We start from the raw sequence: 20760 nt of genomic DNA, 5'->3' as shown, positions 1-20760 counted from the left end.
AAGTGTTCCAGTCGTTATAACTGCACTCCGCCCTGAAAGGACCGACAGCAGCCCCCATGGAAACCTCTCAACTGGGCTGCCATTTCGTTGCAGTAATATGTAGTGGAAGATTTGTATATATTTTCTGACATATATGCTACCTAGTAGAACAAAGCTACGGCATGTATTACGAATCGAAAATTAGAGTGACGCCACCGATATGCGTCATTTTCCTAGACGTCTTGTACACTACTGGCCATTAAAATTGCTACACCAAGAAGAAATGCTGATGAGAAACGGGTATTCATTGGTCAAATATATTATACTAGAACTGACATGTGATTACAAAAATGGTTCAAATGGTTCTGAGCGCTATGGGACTTAACTGCTGAGGTCATCAGTCCCACAGAACTTAGAACTACTTAAGCCTAACTAACCTAAGGACATAACACACATCCATGCCCGAGGCAGGATTCGAACCTGCGACCGTAACGGTCGCGCGGTTCCAGACTGTTGCACCTAGAACCGCTCGGCCACTCCGGCCGGCTGTGATTACATTTTCACGCAATTTGAGTGTATAGATCCTGAGAGATCAGTACCCACAACAACTACCTCTGGCCGTAATAACGGCCTTGATACGCCTGGGCATTGAGTCAAACAGAGCTTGGATGGCGTGTACAGGTACAGCTGCCCATGCAGCTTCAACACGATACCACAGTTCATCAATAGTGACTGGCGAATTGTGACGAGCCAGTTGCTAGGCCACCATTGACCAGACGTTTTCAATTGGTTAGAGATCTGGAGAATGTGCTGGCCAGGACAGCAGTCGAACGTTTTCTGTATCCAGAAAGGCCCGTACGTGATCTGCAACATGCGGTCGTGCATTATCTTGCTGAAATGTAGGGTTTCGCAGGGATCGAATGAAGGGTAGAGCCACGGGTCGTATCACATCTGAAATGTAACGTCCACTGTTCAAAGTGACCGAGATGTGTAACCAATGGCAGCCCATGCAATCACGCCGGGTGATACGCCAGTATGGCGATGACGAATACACGCTTCTAATGTGGGTTCACCGCGATGTCGCCAAACGCGGATGCGACCATCATGGTGCTGTAAACAGAACATGAACTCATCCGAAAAAAATGACGTTTTGCCATTCGTGCACCCAGGTTCGTCGTTGAGTACACCATCGCAGGCGCTCCTGTCTGTGATGCAGCGTCAAGGGTAACCAGAGCCATAGTCTCCGAGCTGATAGTCCATGTGGCTGCAAACGTCGTCGAACTGTTCGCGCAGATGGTTGTTGTCTTGCAAACGTCCCATCTGTTGACTCAGGGATCGAGACGTGGCTGCACGATCAGTTACAGCCATGGGGATAGGATGCTGTCATCTCGACTGCTAGTGATACGAGGCCGTTGGGATCCAACACGGCGTTGCGTATTACCCTCCTGAACCCAACTTTTCCATATTCTGCTAACAGTCATTGGATCTCGACCAACGCGAGCAGCAATATCGCGATACGATAAACCGCAGTCGCGATAGGCAACAATCCGACCTTTATCAAAGTCGCAAACGTGATGGTACACATTTCTCCTCCTTACACAAGGCATCACAACAACGTTTCATCAGGCAACGCCGGTCAACTGCTGTTTGTGTATGAGAAATCGGTTGGAAATTTTCCTCATGTCAGCACGTTGTAGGTGTCGCCACCGGCACCGACCTTGTGTGAATACTCTGAAAAGCTAATCATTTGCATATCACAGCATCTTCTCCCTGTCGGTTAGATTTCGCGTCTGTAGCACGTGATCTTCGTGGTGTAGCAATTTTAATGGCCAGTAGTGTAGTTTTCACGCAGTCGTCTGCCGAAATCGTGGAGACATTTTTGTAGAAACAAGTGTGTTTCTAGACACTGGTGAATTCTGCATGGAAAGTGCACAAACCAGATATTCTGTATCCTAGATAACTTGGAGCTTGCTGTGTATGATAAAATAAAAGTGAAACATTATTCGACTGCCATTCTGGAAAGTGTATTGCGTGTTAGGGGAAAGGTGATACGAGATTGCAATGTTCAGGAAATTCTTGAGTTCCCTCAGCGAAGCCTGTCCGATTGGCCGTGCGGTCTAACGCACGGCTTTACGTGAGGGAAGGAGCGCCTGGTCCCCGGCACGAATCCGCACGGCGGATTTGTGTCGAGGTCTGGTGAACCGGCCAGTCGGTGGATGGTTTTTAGGCGGTTTTACATCTGCCTCGGCGAATGCGGGCTGGTTCCCCTTATTCCGCCTCAGTTACGCTATGTCGGCGATTGCTGCGCAAACAAATTCTCCACGTACGCGTACTCCGCCATTCTCTACTACGCAAACATAGGGGTTACACTCGTCTGGTGTGAGACGTTTCCTGAGGGGGGGGGGGGGGGGTCCACCGGGGGCCGAACCGCACAATAACCCTGGGTTCGGTGTGGGGCGGCGGAGGGGTGAAGTGGACTGCGGTAGTCAAATGGTTCAAATGGCTCTGAGCACTATGGGACTTAACATCTGAGGTCATCGGTTCCTTAGTACTTACAAGGGAACCTCCCCATCGCAACCCCCTCAGATTTAGTTATAAGCTGGCACAGTAGATAGGCCTTGAAAAACTGAACACAGATCAATCGAGAAAACAGGAAGAAGTTGTGTGGAACTATGAAAAAAAAAGCAAAATATGCAAACTGAGTAGTCTATGTGCAAGATAGGCAACATCGAGGATAGTGTCAGCAAAGGAGCGCCGTGGTTAGCGTGAGCAGCTGCGAAGCGAGAGGTCCGTAGTCCAAGTCTTCCCACGAGTGAAAAGTTTACCTTCTTTATTTTCGCAAATTTGTGAGCTGTCCGTTCGTTCATTGACGTCTCTGTTCACTGTAATAAGTTTAGTGTCTGTGTTTTGCGACCGCACCGCAAAACCGTGCGATTAGTAGACGAAAGGACGTGCCTCTCCAATGGGAACCGAAAACGTTTGATCGCAAGGTCATAGGTCAACCGATTCCTCCACAGGAAAACAAGTCTGATATATTCTATACGAAAATGGTGACGGCATGTGCGTCACATGATAGGAATATGTTGTCGACCCACTTAACTTGTTCACTTTGCGAATGGGTAAAAAGATTCTTCTACCTTGCCAGATTTAGGTTTTCTTGTGGATCAATCACTCCCAAAAAAGCGATGAAAACATAAGAGTTTGTCACATAAACTGCAACTAATGAATGCAACAGTTTCACAGTCGCACAGTTTTCCCTGTGCTCTGTCAAAACATATGTTTTCAACGGTTTCAAATTTTGACGTGTGTAGACCGTCAAATCCTGTATATGTCCAAGCATATCTGAACATGTCCTGGAATTTTGGAGAGCGAAGTTGATTATATAAAAAGCTAAACTTTACACTAGAGGGAAGACTTGAACCAAGGACCCCTTTTTTTTAATTCTCGTTTTGTTCGTTTACGTTCGTTGATTTGCTCGGGGCGGACGTCGTAAGACACCCGTTTAAGTTCGTTGTTGATCGATTACCTCAGTTTTTTTATTACAGAGGGCAGCTAACCCTCTGACCGAACACGCTGAGCTACTGTGCCGGCTTAATCTCGTTTTGTTCGGTTTCGTTCGTTGCATCTGATCGTGTCGGACGTCGTAAGACATCCGTTTAAGTTCGTTGTCGATCGATTAACTCAGTTTTTTTATTACAGAGGGTAGCTAACCCTCTGACCGAACACGCTGAGCTACCGTGCCGGCGCCCTTCGTTCCGCAGCTGCTCACGCTAACCACGGGATCACGGCGCTCCTGACCGCACATTATCTTTAATGTTGCCTGTCTTGCGCATGGACTACTCAGTTTGTATATTTTGCTTATTTTTTTCATAGTTCCACACAACTTCTTCCTGTTTTCTCGATTGATCTGTGTTCAGTTTTTCAAGGCCTATCGACTGTGCAAACTTATAACTAAATCTGAGGGGGGTGCGATGGGGAGGTTCCCTTGTTAGAACTACTTAAACCTAACTAACCTAAGGACATCACACACATCCATGCTCGAGGCAGGGTTCGAACCTGCGACCGTAGCGGTCGCGCGGCTCCAGACTGAAGCGCCTAGAACCGCACGGCAACATCGGCCGGCGACTGCGGTGGTCGTCGTGGGGTTGTGGACCACTGCGGCTGCGGCAGCGGCAGGGACGGAGTCTCTCCGTCGTTTCTAGGTCCCCGGTTAACATACAATACAATAGCTCACAAGGGGAGGCCGCCAATTGTGAAATTCAGATTCGATTCATACTGCGCATAATAAAAGCTCATGGCCAGAGGTGTAATGTGGCAAAGCACCAAGTTGCACTTCTCAGCCGTTGTCGAGAAAATCAACGGTTAAAAGAAACCGTTGCGGTGAAATACTCTCTACGATTAATAATTTTCTACAGCGTCGTGGCGCAGAGGTAAGCGCTCGGGTTCGTAATGCGAAGGTCGCCGGATCGAATATCGCACCATGCGATTTTTTTATTATTAGTTTTTTGTAATTCAAATATGAATTACTTACGCATGTTGGTGAAGGCGGATCGCTCTCCAATTGTACCGTTTCCATTTTTCCGTTTGTTTAACAGGGTGTACCAAAGCTCTCACGTCCGCACTGATTTTCGACGATGTTATAAGTTGCGCTAGGGACCGCATCTACCTTCTTTCGAAGTTAGCAGGCAACTACGCTGTTATGCGGCGGCTCGTTTCGGCCCATTCAACATCTGTGCTTCAAGTGTAACGAGCGAGTAACGGAATTTATATTTCATAGCTGCCACAGCAAATTTGTGTTCGTGGGGTCTCTATTCTAATTCGATGGTTTGACTTACGCTTTACGTATTCGCTTCGGAATATCGTTTCTACGTCTTCCGTTAACTATACGTGGTTAACATTATGAAGACAGTTAATAACATTTGTGAAATACAACTTTGTTTGCGGTTTTTCCACGACAAACGACTTTCAACAACTTATTATATGCATAATTGTTGCAACTGATTGCCAGGAATTGTATATATATTTAAATTACAAAAAACAAATACTAAAAAAAAAAGGTTGCAACGCGAGAGATTCGATCCGGCGACCTTCGGATTACGAACCCGGCGCTTACCGGTGCGCCACGACGCTTTGGGAAATTATTAATCGTAGAGAGTATTTCACCGCAACGGTTTCTTTTAACTGTCGATTTTCTCGACAACGGCTGAGAAGTGCATCTTGGTGCTTTGCCACATTACACCTCTGGCCATGAGCTTCTATTTGCGCAGTATGAATCGAATCTGCATTTCACAATTGGCGGCCTCCCCTTGTCAGCCAAATTATATATCGGTACGGCAGGTGTCCTCTCTGTTTGTTTTCTCCGCTGTGACACACTTTCATTTGGCCCGCACACCCGGCGACCGGCGCCACGGGCGGAGGACGGAGTGTAGGGTAGGCAGCGTCCCGCGCACTGGGGCAGCGCTGGCGCGGGTCCGGGCAGCGCAGGGGGAGCGGCGCTGCGGCTGACGGGGGTGGCGCCGTCGGCGGCGGCGTCGTCAGCGGCGGCGCGCGGGCTGCCTATCGACCGGGCGGCGCGCGCGGCCGGCCGGTAGAGTCAGGCGGCGGCAGCCGAGGCGAGCGCACACGCCGCAGCGATGGCGCGCCCCGCCAGCCTCCCGCTGGCCTTGCTGCTGCTGCTGCTGGCCGCCGCCGCCGCAGCCGCCGCCGACTACTACGCGCTCGGGGACGACGCCTCCGACGCCGACGCCGACGCCGCGGCCGAGCTCGCCGGCGACGCGCTCGGCAACGACACGTTCGTCAACGACACCGAAGTCCTGGTCAAGGCGCCGCTCTTCCCGCGCGACCTCTTCTCGCTGGAGCAGCGGCGGCGCGGCGCCGTCGTGCTGCACCTGCTCGGCGTCATCTACATGTTCGTCGCGCTCGCCATCGTCTGCGACGAGTTCTTCGTGCCGGCGCTCGACGTCATCATCGAGAAGCTGGACATCCAGGACGACGTGGCGGGCGCCACCTTCATGGCGGCGGGCGGCTCCGCGCCCGAGCTCTTCACCAGCGTCATCGGCGTCTTCGTGTCCTTCGACGACGTCGGCATCGGCACCATCGTCGGCTCGGCCGTCTTCAACATCCTGTTCGTGATCGGCATGTGCGCCATCTTCAGCCGCACCGTGCTGACGCTGACGTGGTGGCCGCTGTTCCGCGACTGCACCTTCTACTCGGCCAGCCTCATCACGCTGATCCTCTTCTTCCGCGACAGCTACATCCACTGGTACGAGGCGCTCATCCTCTTCTGCTTCTACCTCTGCTACGTGTCCTTCATGAAGTGGAACCAGCCCGTGGAGCGCTTCGTCAAGAAGCACCTGTACAAGAACCGGGTGACCCGCGTCCGCAGCACCGACCAGCTCATGCCATCGGTGAGTTGAGCGCTCGCGCCATTACAGCCTGCGCTATCCTAGTCGCTCGCTCCCACACCCTCCCTACGGAGCCGCGTACTTATTTCCATCTTCTAGTTCACGAGAATGGACCGTAAAAGCCCACAAGCTATTAATAATACTACGCACATTCATTAATTCTTTCACAGCGTCACTCTTATAACACGTAGTGTCCCAAATATTTAGTGTAAAAATTACGTAGACAATGGAGCATCCTAAGCGGAGTATAAGTTCTGACACAGGGTCACGCAAGAAGCCTTAAAACTGCTTCTGGCTGCTAATTAACTAGAATCCACTTATTGCATACCGGACATGACTCAGCATCATAATTTCAGACAAAGACGTTACACAAAGAATCGCCTCAGGTGATACCTCTGCTGCCGATGTTAGCAGAGTTGCTACTTGACTGGCGACTCCATGGAGTGTTCTGTGCACCACGACCAAATAGTGGATAGAATTGGAAGGAAAATCAGCATTGGCCGTATTTTGTTGTTTTATTGTCCGCAATATCGATTTTCGGTCACTTAATGACTGTCCTCAGTGCTGTAACATACAATTAAAATTGGTAGGCACTGGTTACAGCTTGAAACCAGTGCCCACCACTGGTAGGCACTGGTTTCAAGCTGTAACCAGTGCCTACCAATTTTAATTGTATGTTACAGCACTGAGGACAGTCATTAAGTGACCGAAAATCGATTTTGCGGACAATAAAACAAGAGTTGCTGCTTGATACGATGCATTATATCAAGTTCGGTTCTAGTATTCTGACGACGCCCCAACGCGCCAATAAAATTTTTATAACAAGTGGATTCTTATTATTTAGTGACTTGAAAAAATGTTAAAGAAGTGCTTACTTAACACAAATAGAGTATTTTGAGGTAAGGAACTAAAGGCCGAATATGAAAACATAGTTTCGTATTGTTCATAGCAGCTTTCCAAAGCGGCAAGTGTCAGTTTCTATGCATGCGTTACGATGGCGCATAAAAATTTGGTACACCGTCTTAAATAACCATGTTATATGTTGTATAACGAGAATACACTACGGGCAGCTCCTATGGCACATAAAAATTTACTGCACTGTCTTAAATAACCTTATTATCTGTTGTATAACGAGAATATGCTGCGGCCAGCTCCTACAGGAACCATGAGGACAAGAATATACTGACAATAGCGCTCACAAAGGCATTTAAAATCAGTCTTTCGATTCTACACACTCGAATGAATACGCGAAGGAATCGTAATACGCGCTCCAATGTGTAATACCATCTACCATGTACTTCCAAGAGGTCTGCAGGGTGTGTACGAAAATTTAGAGATGCAACTAGCAATCCTACCAGGAAGTTCCTCTTCGCTGTCAACTGGAGTTCTATGTACCAACGATTTCATAGGCAAGACACTCCCCCACCCCTCCAATTCGACTACTAGGGTATCTGTTGCTCAGGTGCTCAAGGACATTAATATCGAAGTGAGATGGTGCACCGTCGTGTTTAAACAGTATACTCTTGCAGACAACATGAGGCACAGTCTCTACCAACTGTGGTAGCCACATCTCTAATGAAAACCAAGTAACAACGTGCAGCATTGAAACTGGGTAACACCAAGAAAAATCTTTCCTATAAAATATCAGTTGCTAATGTCAATAAAAAAGTATATATTCCTTTCAGAGCATTGGTTACTACTCTCAAAGTACTCAGTTTGTGCTCTTCTATCGCCTTACAATTTTGACCCTAAAATTTTGGCACACCCTATATTGTCCATGCGTAGCTCTGAAATGTAACTCCGAGTTTTGAAAGTAAGTGGTATCCTAGTCGCTAAGAATAAAACTGACAACTGCCACTTTCATGTGTATCTTCTGCCACTGATCTGTGACAGCACGCCTAATGTTGTTGGTAGCCACAGATAACAGCAGCAGTAGCTAGTTTTACTACTGACGAATAGCATGGAGGTGCTTCTCGAAACGGCGAGTTTTTTTCTACAACTGACTAGGCTATGATATCAAATCTTTTTTACACAACTCTGACTCTGTTGAATTAACAAAAGATGTACTTCATATCTAAAATTCAATTCAGTATCGATCAACTGTAAGCACAAAGCACTGAATGTTTAGTGAATGACGTTGCGCTGGATCTTTGCTCTGTTAACTTCCAAAGTAAATAATAATAATGAAATTAGGTTACCCTTTATTATTACTGAGGAGAAAATATTTAAAGATCGAAGAAATGCAGTATAATACCACGCAGACACACAAACACGATCTTGCTGCCACAGTCTCCATCAAGAGCAGTAGAAATATCCTATGTAGCAGCGCCCTTCCTCTCTGTAATTCAAGTATCGCAAAGGTAATGTGTCAGATTACATCCGTCTCGTAAGAAGTGATCTTTCTAGTTTGTAATTTTTTATGAGCTCTTTATCTGCTTCTTGAAATTATCTTGACACGCCTTCAATTCTTACAACAATGGAAATTTTGTTGGTATCGTCTGTCAGATAATGATTAATACGTATTTATTTTGAACTTACAAAATTGTTCGTTTACTACCATCAACGAGTGTCGACGAAGGAAGAGTTACGTCGAATTTCATATGGCGGACACCGACTACAGCTAAGAGTGTTCTCTATAGCAACTGAAAGATATGGTCACTAGATATCTGGTTTCTTTCACAAAACAGTGGTAGCATTCCAGGACGAAAAGTTAAGTACAAGAACCGATTTCAAACTTTTGTTAATCAAGCTGTTACATCTTACACTGCTGATTCAATGATATAGGTGACAAGTGTCGCAAGATGGTAACAGGCATGTGAAAGAATAAAATCTTAAAAATAAATATGTACTGAGACAATTATGCCGTCAGTTCTTTCCATTAATGTTACGATCTTCTATGAATCTAGCGCCGGTCGCATCTCTAAAATTATTCTCCACCATCACGTTGTTTCATCATGTTCTGGAAATAGTGTTAACGACAGTGAGAATCAGGACCGTACGCCATATGGTTTTCACTGTGCGCTTTCAGGAGCCTGCAGTAGCCAGCTCGCAGGTCGCCTAAATACATTACCCTGGAGAGGCAGTCCAGAAAAGTTCAAGCGCAGACCAGGCCCTTTACTTCGTCATTGCTGTACGTTCAGCAAGGTGGAACATCGTGGAAGCTGTGTTCGCACAAACACCTGTCATCCGATGACTCCAAGGGCCGAGGGCGGAATTTTCACTGTCAGGCTACCAAACAGTTAGAGATACGTTCTCACATATGTCTGTGGACATTTGGAGATTGTATGGAAAAATAATGGGGTATATCGCCATCGTAAAGTCTTTCAACCTCTAGATCAAACAAAATTCCCTGCCACGTAATAATCAACTAAGGCTTGCGTTTTGAATCATGTACATAACGAATAGCGGAATACGTGACTGTTGGCCATGTTGCATCGGAAAATGTTTTTCTCCCTTTCACAGTTCTATCATGGAACAGAAGAAATGAATTAACAGAACTCCACTGTTTACTTTACTTGTCAGCTGTAGAATTACCACCAGTATTGCTATATTTAATGGTTAGGGGGGAAGAAAAAACATCTTCTCCGTAAATTTCTTTCATTTGAAATAAACAAAAATAGGGATTCTTGTGCTAATTTTAACAGTGGGAAAAGAAATCAGTCTGCTTTCTGAGCGTCTAACTGTCATTCCCGTGTTTTGAAATGATATACTGTTCGGGCGTAAACACATTTTACGGAGAACCGTCCTTCAATGGTCACTACGTGGTATCATTTCTCAGTTGTACAGTAAAGCAGTACAGATTACAGTATGTCATTTTGAACCCCACAAAATCTGATAGCGCTCTTCTTAGCTCTTTCTGACGGTGGAAACGGTTTCAGCCGATGTACTGCACTCTACGCTTTCTATAGTTTCATGTGTTTGTGCTCTGTTTTCAACACTTCGCCATTCCAAACGGAATCGTTCCAACAGATACTGCGGTAAGATGGCCACTCGGGGAACAAAAAAAATCTACGACTCGACGATGGTGGCACTGAAGCTGTCCCCTGCTACAGAGGACATCTCCTTGGTGATAATCTCTTCGTTGAGCGCCCCTAACCCCCCCCCCCCCCCCCCCACACACACACACTATTTATCTCATCTCATTGTGTGTCTGCGTTCCGCCTAAGCCTGGAAAACTGTTATGAAAATATCAGAAAATCGTCCCGTATAATTGTTTTAAGCACGAGCACGGTATTCACACATTGCAAGGCGCTGGAAAATTTGTTTAGCGGTACTAACTGAGAATATTACAAATGAGTCTTATTTCGCACGCTAGATTAATTACCAGCTTAGTAAGATGGAAGGTAGCTCGATTTGCTGTACGTTGTTTCTGAATGTATACTGGTGAAAAAAATTGCAGCACAAAAAGATAAATGTTGTAGGGTTGCGAAATTTCGGGAATTCATTTGTCTTGGTGACTTATTTAAGTGGTCAAGATGGCAAGAGCAAGGTTAACGCAGGCGCAAGGTAAGCAATTGCAAATGCGAAATGTTGCTACATTAATAACCGGTGTAGCCACCAAAATGTTGAATGCAAGCACGCTAAAATGCGCGTTCGTTTTTTTGTACAGGTGCCGGATGTCAGTCTGTTGGATGGAGACCCATGCTTGTTGCAGTTGATCGCTCCTTACAGGGACGGTTAGTGCCGTTTGCGGACGACGGTGGAGCTGTCGTCCGGTGATGTCCCATATGTTCTCGACTGCAGGCAGATCTGATGATCGAGCAGTCCAGGGCAACATGTCGACCTCCGTAGAGTATGTTGGGTTGTAAAAGTGGTACGTGGGCGAGCGTTATCCTGCTGGAAACAGGGTAACCCTGGAATGCTGTACATGAATGACAGTAAAACATGTCGAATAACGAGACTGGAGTACAAATTTGCAGTCAAGGTGTGTGGGATAAGCACGACAGTGCTTCTGCTGTCATACGAAACTGCACCCCAGGTCATAACTCCAGCTCCAGTGCGTCTGGCACGCAGACAAGTTGGTTGCAGGCCCCCAACTGGCCTCCTCTGACGAAAACATGGTCATACTGGCGTCGAGGCACAACCAGCTTTCATCAGAAAAAAAAGCAACAGACCTCCACTCTACCCTCCAATGAGCTCTCCCTTGACATCACTGGGGTCAGTGGAATGCACTCTAGACGGCGCTGGATCGGAGTTGTTCTTGAAGTAACCGATTAGTAAGAGTTCGTCGTGTCACTGTGGCACCACCAGCTGGTCAAATTGCTGCTGCAGATGCAGTATGACATGCCGGAACCCTGCGGTGTTCCCTCTCGGTAGTGTCACGTCGCGATCCGTAGCCCGGTCGTCTTGCGACGATACGATCTCGTGACTACCGCTGTCAGCGATCATGCACAGTGCATACAATTCTGGCAACTCCTTCTGCAGCATCGCGGAAGGAATGTTCAGATTTTAATAGTCATATTACACGAGATCGTTCAAACTCAATGCGGTGTTCATAATGGCATCTTTGCCGCTTTACAGGCTTTCTTGACTAACATCGATTCACCATGTCCAGCCTAAGAGGTAACTTACCCTCACGACCGTTACGGCGTGGATTTAAAGCAGACATGGTTGTATCCTCATAGTTGTGCTACTAACGCCACTCTTGTGTGACTGGTGCGTAACTTGAGATGTCGCACAACTTTTTCTTGGTATTGCGATTTTTTTCCATCAGTCTATTTTAGAAAACTCTTTTTCGTACACAATTTTAACTAATGGTAAAATCTTCTGGGTTGGGAAGCAGCGTCATATTTCTTTTTTATCCTAAAAGTTTCGACCCCCCTTTTGGTATCTTCTTCAAATCTTTCAAATGTCTCTAAGCACTATGGGACTTAACATCTGAGGTCATCAGTCCCCTAGACTTAGAACTACTTAAACCTAACTAACCTAAGGACATCTCTCACATCCATGCCCGAGGCAGGATTTGAACCTGCGACCGTAGCAGCAGCGCGGTTCCTGACTGAAGCGCCTAGAACCGCTCGGCCACAGCGGCCGGCTATCTTCTTCAGGATCTTATGGTGTCCATGGTTAACTGCTCATACAGAAGAAATATGACGCAGTGTAACAACCCAGAAGATTTTGCCTTCAATGACAGCGGCCACGAAACCTCGCAGACTTATATAGTGTTAACTGTCTTTACACCATGATGACACGTTCCCCTGAAACTAGTTCCTTTTGACAGTAACCTTACGATTATACATCTGAAGTGGTAGCAATCAAACTATTTATAACACGGATCTATTCTGCAAGTATCAACCCTCTTACTTTTCTATTTCTCCACTGTGTGTAAAGTATTTATAATATCTTAAATACGTTATGAGGTATGACAATACAGCACATATGACGTGTAGCGAAATTGTACTGCTACCCATTTCCATCAATTTCATAAGAGTACAAAAGTGAAAATTTACGAAAGTGTTAGAGTTTCTGATATTGGACCTGAAATAGATGAGACACCTAGAACACAAGAATAAATGATGTAAGTTTTCTGCGTGGCAGGTTACAATGTGGAACAACTCTTTTTGAACCATAATTTTCACTTCCATTTTGCTGCTAAATAAAGAAAATAAGCTTTCATCTTATTCGCCCATTGAAGAGAAGTAAAGATGATTGTAATGGCTATGTAGCTTAATTGACAGTTTTAGAGAAGAACGTGTGATGGTTGTCGAAATTGTTGTGGTTGGCAGGAGAGCCAACACCGTGTTACTAGAGGAAGCCGAAAGGCACGCGTTTTAGCTCACGCAGGCTGGCGTGAGGTCTGGAACAGGACAAGGAAATTATAATTTAGAAAAACGGACGTAGCTGGTGGAATACTTAACTTTAATCCATTAATGGTGAACGTCGCTCTTGACGGTACATGATTCAGTATCAATAGTAACTGGTAATGGCGCCTTGCTAGGTCGTAGCAAATGAAGTAGCTGAAGGCTATTCTATCGTCTCGGCAAATGAGAGCGTATTTTTTCAGTGAACCATCGCTAGCAAAGTCGGTTGTACAACTGGGGCGAGCGCTCGGTCTGCAATCACTGATAGTGGCGACACGTGGGTCCGACGTATACTTACGGACCGCGGCCGATTTAAAGGCTACCACCTAGCAAGTGTGGTGTCTGGCGGTGACACCACATTCCTCCCCCTCAAATCGGCGTACGGTTGTAGCATAAGGCTTCCGCCCGCCGTGGGGAGGACCCCATGTTGACGTATTCGACGAGGTGGGGAGCCTAACGACAGACGAGGCTGTGCCAACCGCACCCTGCCATTCGGACCGCGGGGAGCTAGGAAACGCCTGAAAACTGCTCCAGAGTGCACGCCAACATGCGGTGTATGCGCCCGGACAGAGACAGGAGGGGCCGAACGGTCGACCTCCATCGGGCCGGGGCGCCCGACGGGCGAAGACGACATACAGTCCGGAGCGGGCAAGAGTTCCATGTCGGAGGACAACTGGTCACGGGAAGCGATCGGCGGCGCGTGACCCAGGGAGGCGCCCGGCGGTTGCAGCGACGCGTCCACTGCGGGCGTCGCCGGCGGGAGAACAGGCGGCGGCGGCAGCGGCGGCGGCGGTGGCGGCGGCGCGTTGCCATGGGGCAAAATGGAAGGCAGTGTCGGTAACACTTGGGGCCGAGGCGAGCCAGTAGATGGGTCCCCAGGGCGCTGACCGGACGGCACCGTCGCTGAAAGCAGACGGGGAGCGGCAGATCCCGTGCGACGACAGAGGCGCAGCTGATTGAGATGCCGACGCACCTCACCAGAGGCCCCCAAAACCAGATACATAGCGCGGCCGAGGCAGCGGAGAATGCGCCCTTCGAGCGAACGCCGTGAATCTCGATAGTGGCGGTAGTAGACAACGTCGCCTGGGGCAAAAGCAGGTGTCTGCCGCTGCACAGGAACCTGATGCGGCGGATGTAGCAAAGGCATCAAGGTTCGATGAGGGCGACCGTGCAGCAACTCAGCCGGCGAGCGACCATCTCGGGGCTGAGAGCGATACGAGGACAAAAAGAGCAATAACGCGTCCTCCCGAGAATGCGACTCTTTCAACTTCAACATCTGTGACTTGAAAGTCCTGACCAATCGTTCAGCGGCACCGTTTGACTGTGGCGAAAACGGCGCGGACGTCAGATGTTGAATACCATTGGCCTTACAGAATGACTGAAATTCTGCGGACATGAATTGTGGGCCATTGTCGGAAATAATAGTCTGTGGAAGACCTTCAATGCAAAAGGTAGCAGATAACGCTTGGATGGTGGTAGATGACGTCGTGGAAGACATCCGGGCAACAAAAGGAAAATTACTGAATGAATCTACCACAACCAACCATCGAGCATTCTAGAATGGACCAGCAAAATCGATGTGTAAGCGTTGCCAAGGGGAAGTGGTTTTTGGCCATGCAAAGAATTTCCGCGGTGGTGCTGATTGTTGTTCGGAACACACCATGCAAGAAGAGCACATATTCGTAATCGCGGCATCGATTCCGAACCAAGTACAGTGCTGACGAGCAAGTTGTTTCGTTCTCACTATACCCCAATGTCCTTGGTGGAGAAGCTGTAAGACAGAGGACTGTAACGAACGTGGGACCACGACCCTGGACTGATCATTATCAGAACGCAACAGCAAAACACCTAGTCGTACAAAAAGTCTCTCCTGGTGAGCAAAAAATCGGCGAACCAACGGATCCCCGGTCTGTGACTTTGACAAGGGCAATTGCGTAGCAACAAAACGCAGAACGGTAGCAAGGACAGGGTCGGCAGCTGTGGCTGTAGCTACACGACGAAAATCAATCGGAAACGATTCGACCACGTCATCGGTTTCCGAATCAATGAACATGCAAGCAAGTTCGGAGGAATCGAATGCTCTATCCTCAGCAACAGGCAACCGGGACAACGCATCGGCGTTTCAGTGCTTAGCAGTGGACCGATACAAGATATCGTAGCGGTACTGCGAGAGGAAAATAGACCAGCGTATGAATTTCTGCGCTGGACGTGGAGGTACAGGCTTGGTCGGATGAAAAAGCGATGTCAAAGGTTTGTGGTCTGTGATGATGGTAAAGTGACGACCATACAAGAAATCATGAAACTTTGTAACACCAAATACGAGAGCCAATGCTTCTTTCTCTATCTGGGAATAATTTCTTTGCGCAACGAGAGCAATTTGGACGCAAAGGCAATAGGGCCATCGTGCGATCCATATTTGTGCGCAAGCACAGCACCGATCCCGAAATCCGATGCATCCACCCTCAATAAAAGGGGCTTCTGGGGATCGAATGGCGTAAGGCAAGTATTGGAAAGCAACGCCGATTTCAACTGGCGAAAGGCGCATTCGCATTCCGTCGTCCAGACGAACGGAACACCTTTACGGCATAAGCGATGAAGCGGAGCTGAAATGGAAGAGGCATGCGGCACATATCTGTGATAATAGTTAATTTTTCCCAGCACACTCTGTAGCTGCTTCAAATTCTGCGGCGAAGGCAAGTCTTGTATGACATGGAGGAGCTCGGGACTGGGATATACGCCTTGGGCATTGAGTACATGTCCCAGGTAGGGCAAGTCACGAGCATCTTTAGTGATAGACCAGAGCTGGTGACTGAGGAAAGTAATTATTCACTTTGCTCTCCCTGGCATATTTTCTCGTTACGGCAAATATAATAGTAGTTCACAAAGTCGTTACGCCTATTACACTACCTGGCAAAAAAGTGAAACGCCCAGAAGGGAAGGAAGAAACGAAATGAAACTTCACGGCTTGAGAGGATATGCGACTTTATTTCGGCGACTGCAAAATTGAGCCAAATTTACAAAGAACGTAGCGGTATGAGTCCCCTTATCAGTATGACGTTGCACTCCTGTGGTCTGAATGCAGTGGTTCAGTTGAGAAGGATGTCATAAACCATCACAATTCCACCTCCATGCTTTAACCGTTGGAATCATGCAATCAGGATTTTACGCTTCTTTTGGCGTTTTCCAGACGTACACTGAGCCCGATGTTGGAGATAACGAAAACGTTGACTCGTCGTACCTTATGACGTGTTTCCACTGATCAGCCGTTGGGGGTTTATGCTCCTGACACCATGTTTTACGCTTCTTTGCGTTGGTTCTCGTCACTAATGATTTCAGTGTAGCAGCTCGTCCATGAATATTCGCTTTATGGATTTCTCGGCGGGCATTGTCAATAGATATGGGGTCTCAAAGATGGTTGTTGAGTGAGCTTTGCTTCTGACACAATTCGTCTTAGCGTACGACGATCTCTGTCATTTGGTTTCGATTTGAGCCTACTATTACGTTTACACGTTGATGTCTTTCCATGTTTTGTGTAAGCTATGACAAAGCAGTTGCTCTTGAAACGTTCAATAAATTGGCTGTCTTGGTTACTGCTGCTCCAAGTAATTGGGCCCCCACAATCTGCCCTTTTTGGAACTCTGTTAGGTCTTCCATTGAACGTCGACCTCGGCCTCTGAATGCAGATACGAATTGTGCACTACTCCTAAACAACCTGCACTGATGCCTGGTCCGTACTGAACACGCGCAGTCCAGCGCGACACATGCCTTACCTGCGTTGTTGACCCTCAAACACAACCGTCCGATTACCACCACTGTTCACATTACTTTGCGTATCTCCTGTTCACTGAGGTGACAAACGTCACGGGACGCCTCCTAATATCGTGTCAGATCTCCTTTTGCTCGGCGTAGTGCAGCATCTCGACGTTGCACGAACTCAACAAGACGTTGGAAGTCACCTGCATAAACTTTCAGCCAAGCTGCCTCTAAAGCCGTCCATAACTGCGAAAGTGTTAACGGTGCTGCATTTTGTGCACGAACTGACCTATCGATTATACCCCATAAATGGTAGATCGAATTCATGTCGGGCGATCTGGGTGGGTAAATCATTCGCTCTAATTGTCCAGATTGTTCTTCAAACCAATCGCGAACGATGGTCACCTGGTGACATGGTGCGTCATTGTTTGGGTGCATGAAGTCCATGAAAGGCTGAAAATTGTCTCCAAGAAGCCGAACATAATGGCCAGACAATGACTGTTTCAATTGGACCACAGGACTCAGTCCATTTCACTTAAACACAGCCGAGATCATAATGGAGCCACGATCAGCTAGCGCAGTGCCTTGTTGACCACTTGGGCCGCCGGCCGGTGTGGCCGAGCGGTTCTAGGCGCTTCAGTCTGGAACCGCGGGTTCGAATCCTGCCTCGGGCATGGATGTGTGTGATGTCCTTAGGTTAGTTAGGGTTAAGTAGTTCTACATTCTAGGGGACTGATGACCTCAGATGTTAAGTCCCATAGTGCTCAGAGCCATTTGAACCATTTTGAACCACTTGGGCCCATGGCTTCGTTTCGTCTGTGTCACACTCGAACCCCACTATCAGCTCTTAACATCTGAAATCGGGACACATCTGATCGGGCCACAATTCTCCAGTTGTCTGGAGTCCAACTGATGTTGTCACAAGCCCAGGAGAGGCGCTGCAGGCGATGTCATGCACTCACGTCGGTCATCTGACGCCAGATTTCGCCGCACTGTCCTACGGATATATTCGCCTTACGTCCGAAATTGACTTCTGCGTTATTTCACGCAGCGTTGCTTGTCTGTTAGCACTGACAACTCTACGCAAAAACTGCTGTTCTCGGTAGTTAAGTGAAGACCGTCGGCCACTGCGTTGTCCGTGGTAAGAGGTAATGCCTAAAATTTGGTATTATCGGCACACTCTTGGGACTGTGGATCTCGGAATATTGAATTCCCTAACGATTTCCGAAATGGAATGTTCCGTGCGTCCAGCTCCAACTACAATTTCGCGTTCAGAGTCTATTAATTACCACAGTGCGGGCATAATCATGTGGGAAACAGTTTCACATGAATCACCTGATTATAAATGACGGCTCCGCCAATGCATTGCCCTTTTCAACCTTGTGTACGCTATGCTACCGCCATCTGTATGCGTGCCTATCGCTGTCCCTTGACTTTTGACACCGCAGTGTATGCACACATACTACGATAGACACTGTTATACGACAGAGACGAATCTAAACCATTGTTAGTCGCGCCCTAATCTTTCTCGTTTGTGTGGTTATTTTGTACGTCTGTAGAGTGAAGAATCTCATTGTGCCTAAAAACCTGAAATTTCTTGTCTGCATTAAGAGGAGAGAGAGATTAGTCGAGTAAGGCGAATTTTGTAGTAAGAAATTCTGTTCTGTCTTAGACATATTACACAGTCGTTTATTTACTTTGTGAGATTTATCAGGAAAAAGCACTTCGCCGATTGTCTGTGTGCTATTGAGGCGTCTTTAACCTTTTAGATAAGCAGAGACGGACGGTTCCGGAACGGGATCTATCTCAGTATAAACCACAGTGTGTCATTAAAATTTCAACACCAGGAAAGAGAACAAACAATGAAATTTTATTTATTATGCGTATTCCGTACAGTAGGATGGCTACATTATTAAACCCAAGTCAGATATTTCCTTACAGTTAGAATAAATGCGCTGGCCAGGCCAATAGTCGAACACGCTCTGTAGGCAGGGCAGGACGGGAGACATACCGTACTGAGTTACCTTATCGAAAGATGTCACGGGCGCCCTCCTCGGTAGCAGCGGTGTCAGCGTAGCAGAGTACTAACCGAAGGGTCCCGGTTCGATTCTCCGCTCAGGGACTGAGTGTTGTGTTGTCCTTACGTTCGTTTCGACGTGACTGTCAAGGAAATCGTATCTAATACATTGTCGGTCGCATCGTCTGTCCATTACGGGGATGGCTGAGTGGGCATGAAGAATGGTAAAACATTTATCTTTTTTGCTAGAGAAAGGGGCTCACTGATAAAATGCGTGAAGCTGTAACAAGGTAACGTTTAGTAAATAAATATGTAGCCGATACTGATAAATTGAAGCAGCGAATGATGGGAGCTAACGTTGACTCTGTCGTCAATTTCGTCTTGGTATTTAGCACATATTTCGTGTGTTTTCGTGAAAAATATCGCTGCAAATGAAACTGTGCATGTTCTGACGAGATTAATTCTTTTAAAGAGCTCTCGCATGGCGTTAAAAAGTACATGTTGTTGTTGTGGTCTTCAGTCCTGAGACTGGTTTGATGCAGCTCTCCATGCTACTCTATCCTGTGCAAGCTTCTTCATCTCCCAGTACTTACTGAAACCTACGTCCTTCCGAATCTGCTTAGTGTATTCATCTCTTCGTCTCCCTCTACGATTTTTATCCTCCACGCTGCCCTCCAATGCTAAATTTGTGATCCCTTGATGCCTTAGAACATGTCCTACCAACCGGTCCCTTCTTCTGGTCAAGTTGTGCCACAAACTTCTCCCCAATCCTATTCAATACTTCCTCATTAGTTATGTGATCTACCCATATAATCTTCAGCATTCTTCTGTAGCACCACGTTTCGAAAGCTTCTATTCTCTTCTTGTCCAAACTATTTATCGTCCATGTTTCACTTCCATACATGGCTACACTCCATACAAATACTTTCAGAAATGGCTTCCTAACACTTAAATCTATACTCGATGTTAACAAATTTCTCTTCTTCAGAAACGCTTTCCTTGCCATTGCCAGTCTACATTTTATATCCTCTCTACTTCGACCATCATCAGTTATTTTGCTCCCCAAATAGCAAAACTCCTCTTCTACTTTAAGTGTCTCATTTCCTAATCTAATTCCCTCAGCATCACCCGACTTAATTCGACTGCATTCCATTATCCTCGTTTTGCTTTTGTTGATGTTCATCTTTTATCCTCCTTTCAAGACACTGTCCATTCCGTTCAACTGCTCTTCCAAGTCATTTGCTGTCTCTGACAGAATTACAATGTCATCGGCGAACCTCAATGTTTTTATTTCTTCTCCATGGATTTTAATACCTACTCCGAACTTTTCTTTTGTTTCCTTTACTGCTTGCTCAATATACAGATTGAATAACATCGGGGACAGGCTACAACCTTGTCTCACTCCCTTCCCAACCGCTGCTTCTCTTTCATGTCCTTGGCTATTATAACTGCCATCTGGTTTCTGTACAAATTGTAAATAGCCTTTCGCTCCCTATATTTTACCCCGGCCACCTTTAGAATTTGAAAAAGAGTGTTCCAGTCAACATTGTCAAAAGCTTTCTCTAAGTCTACAAATGCTAGAAACGTAGGTTTGCCTTTCCTTAATCTTTCTTCTAAGATAAGTCGTAGGGTCAGTATTGCCTCACGTGTTCCAATATTTCTACCGAATCCAAACTGATCTTCCCCAAGGTTGGCTTCTACTAGTTTTCCATGCGTCTGTAAAGAATTCGCATTAGTATTTTGCAGCTGTGGCTTATTAAACTGATAGTTCGGTAATTTTCACATCTGTCAACACCTGATTTCTATG

At 46.9% G+C, this 20760-nt stretch overlaps 1 protein-coding gene across 1 annotated transcript in view; it reads left to right on the top strand.

The window, feature by feature from the left end:
• Positions 1-5612: 5612 nt before the first annotated feature.
• The window catches only part of LOC126188483 (sodium/potassium/calcium exchanger Nckx30C), a 1432322-nt gene continuing 1417174 nt past the window's right edge, over positions 5613-20760 (top strand). The window contains exons 1-2 of the mRNA XM_049930087.1: positions 5613-5619; positions 5677-6386. Of these exons, the coding sequence (XP_049786044.1) occupies positions 5613-5619; positions 5677-6386 (717 nt within the window). The remainder of the gene's footprint in view (positions 5620-5676; positions 6387-20760) is intronic.

This window comes from Schistocerca cancellata, chromosome 5, assembly GCF_023864275.1.
Source record: "Schistocerca cancellata isolate TAMUIC-IGC-003103 chromosome 5, iqSchCanc2.1, whole genome shotgun sequence".
Classification (NCBI taxonomy): domain Eukaryota; kingdom Metazoa; phylum Arthropoda; class Insecta; order Orthoptera; family Acrididae; genus Schistocerca; species Schistocerca cancellata.
This window is presented reverse-complemented; position numbering and strand designations above follow the sequence as displayed.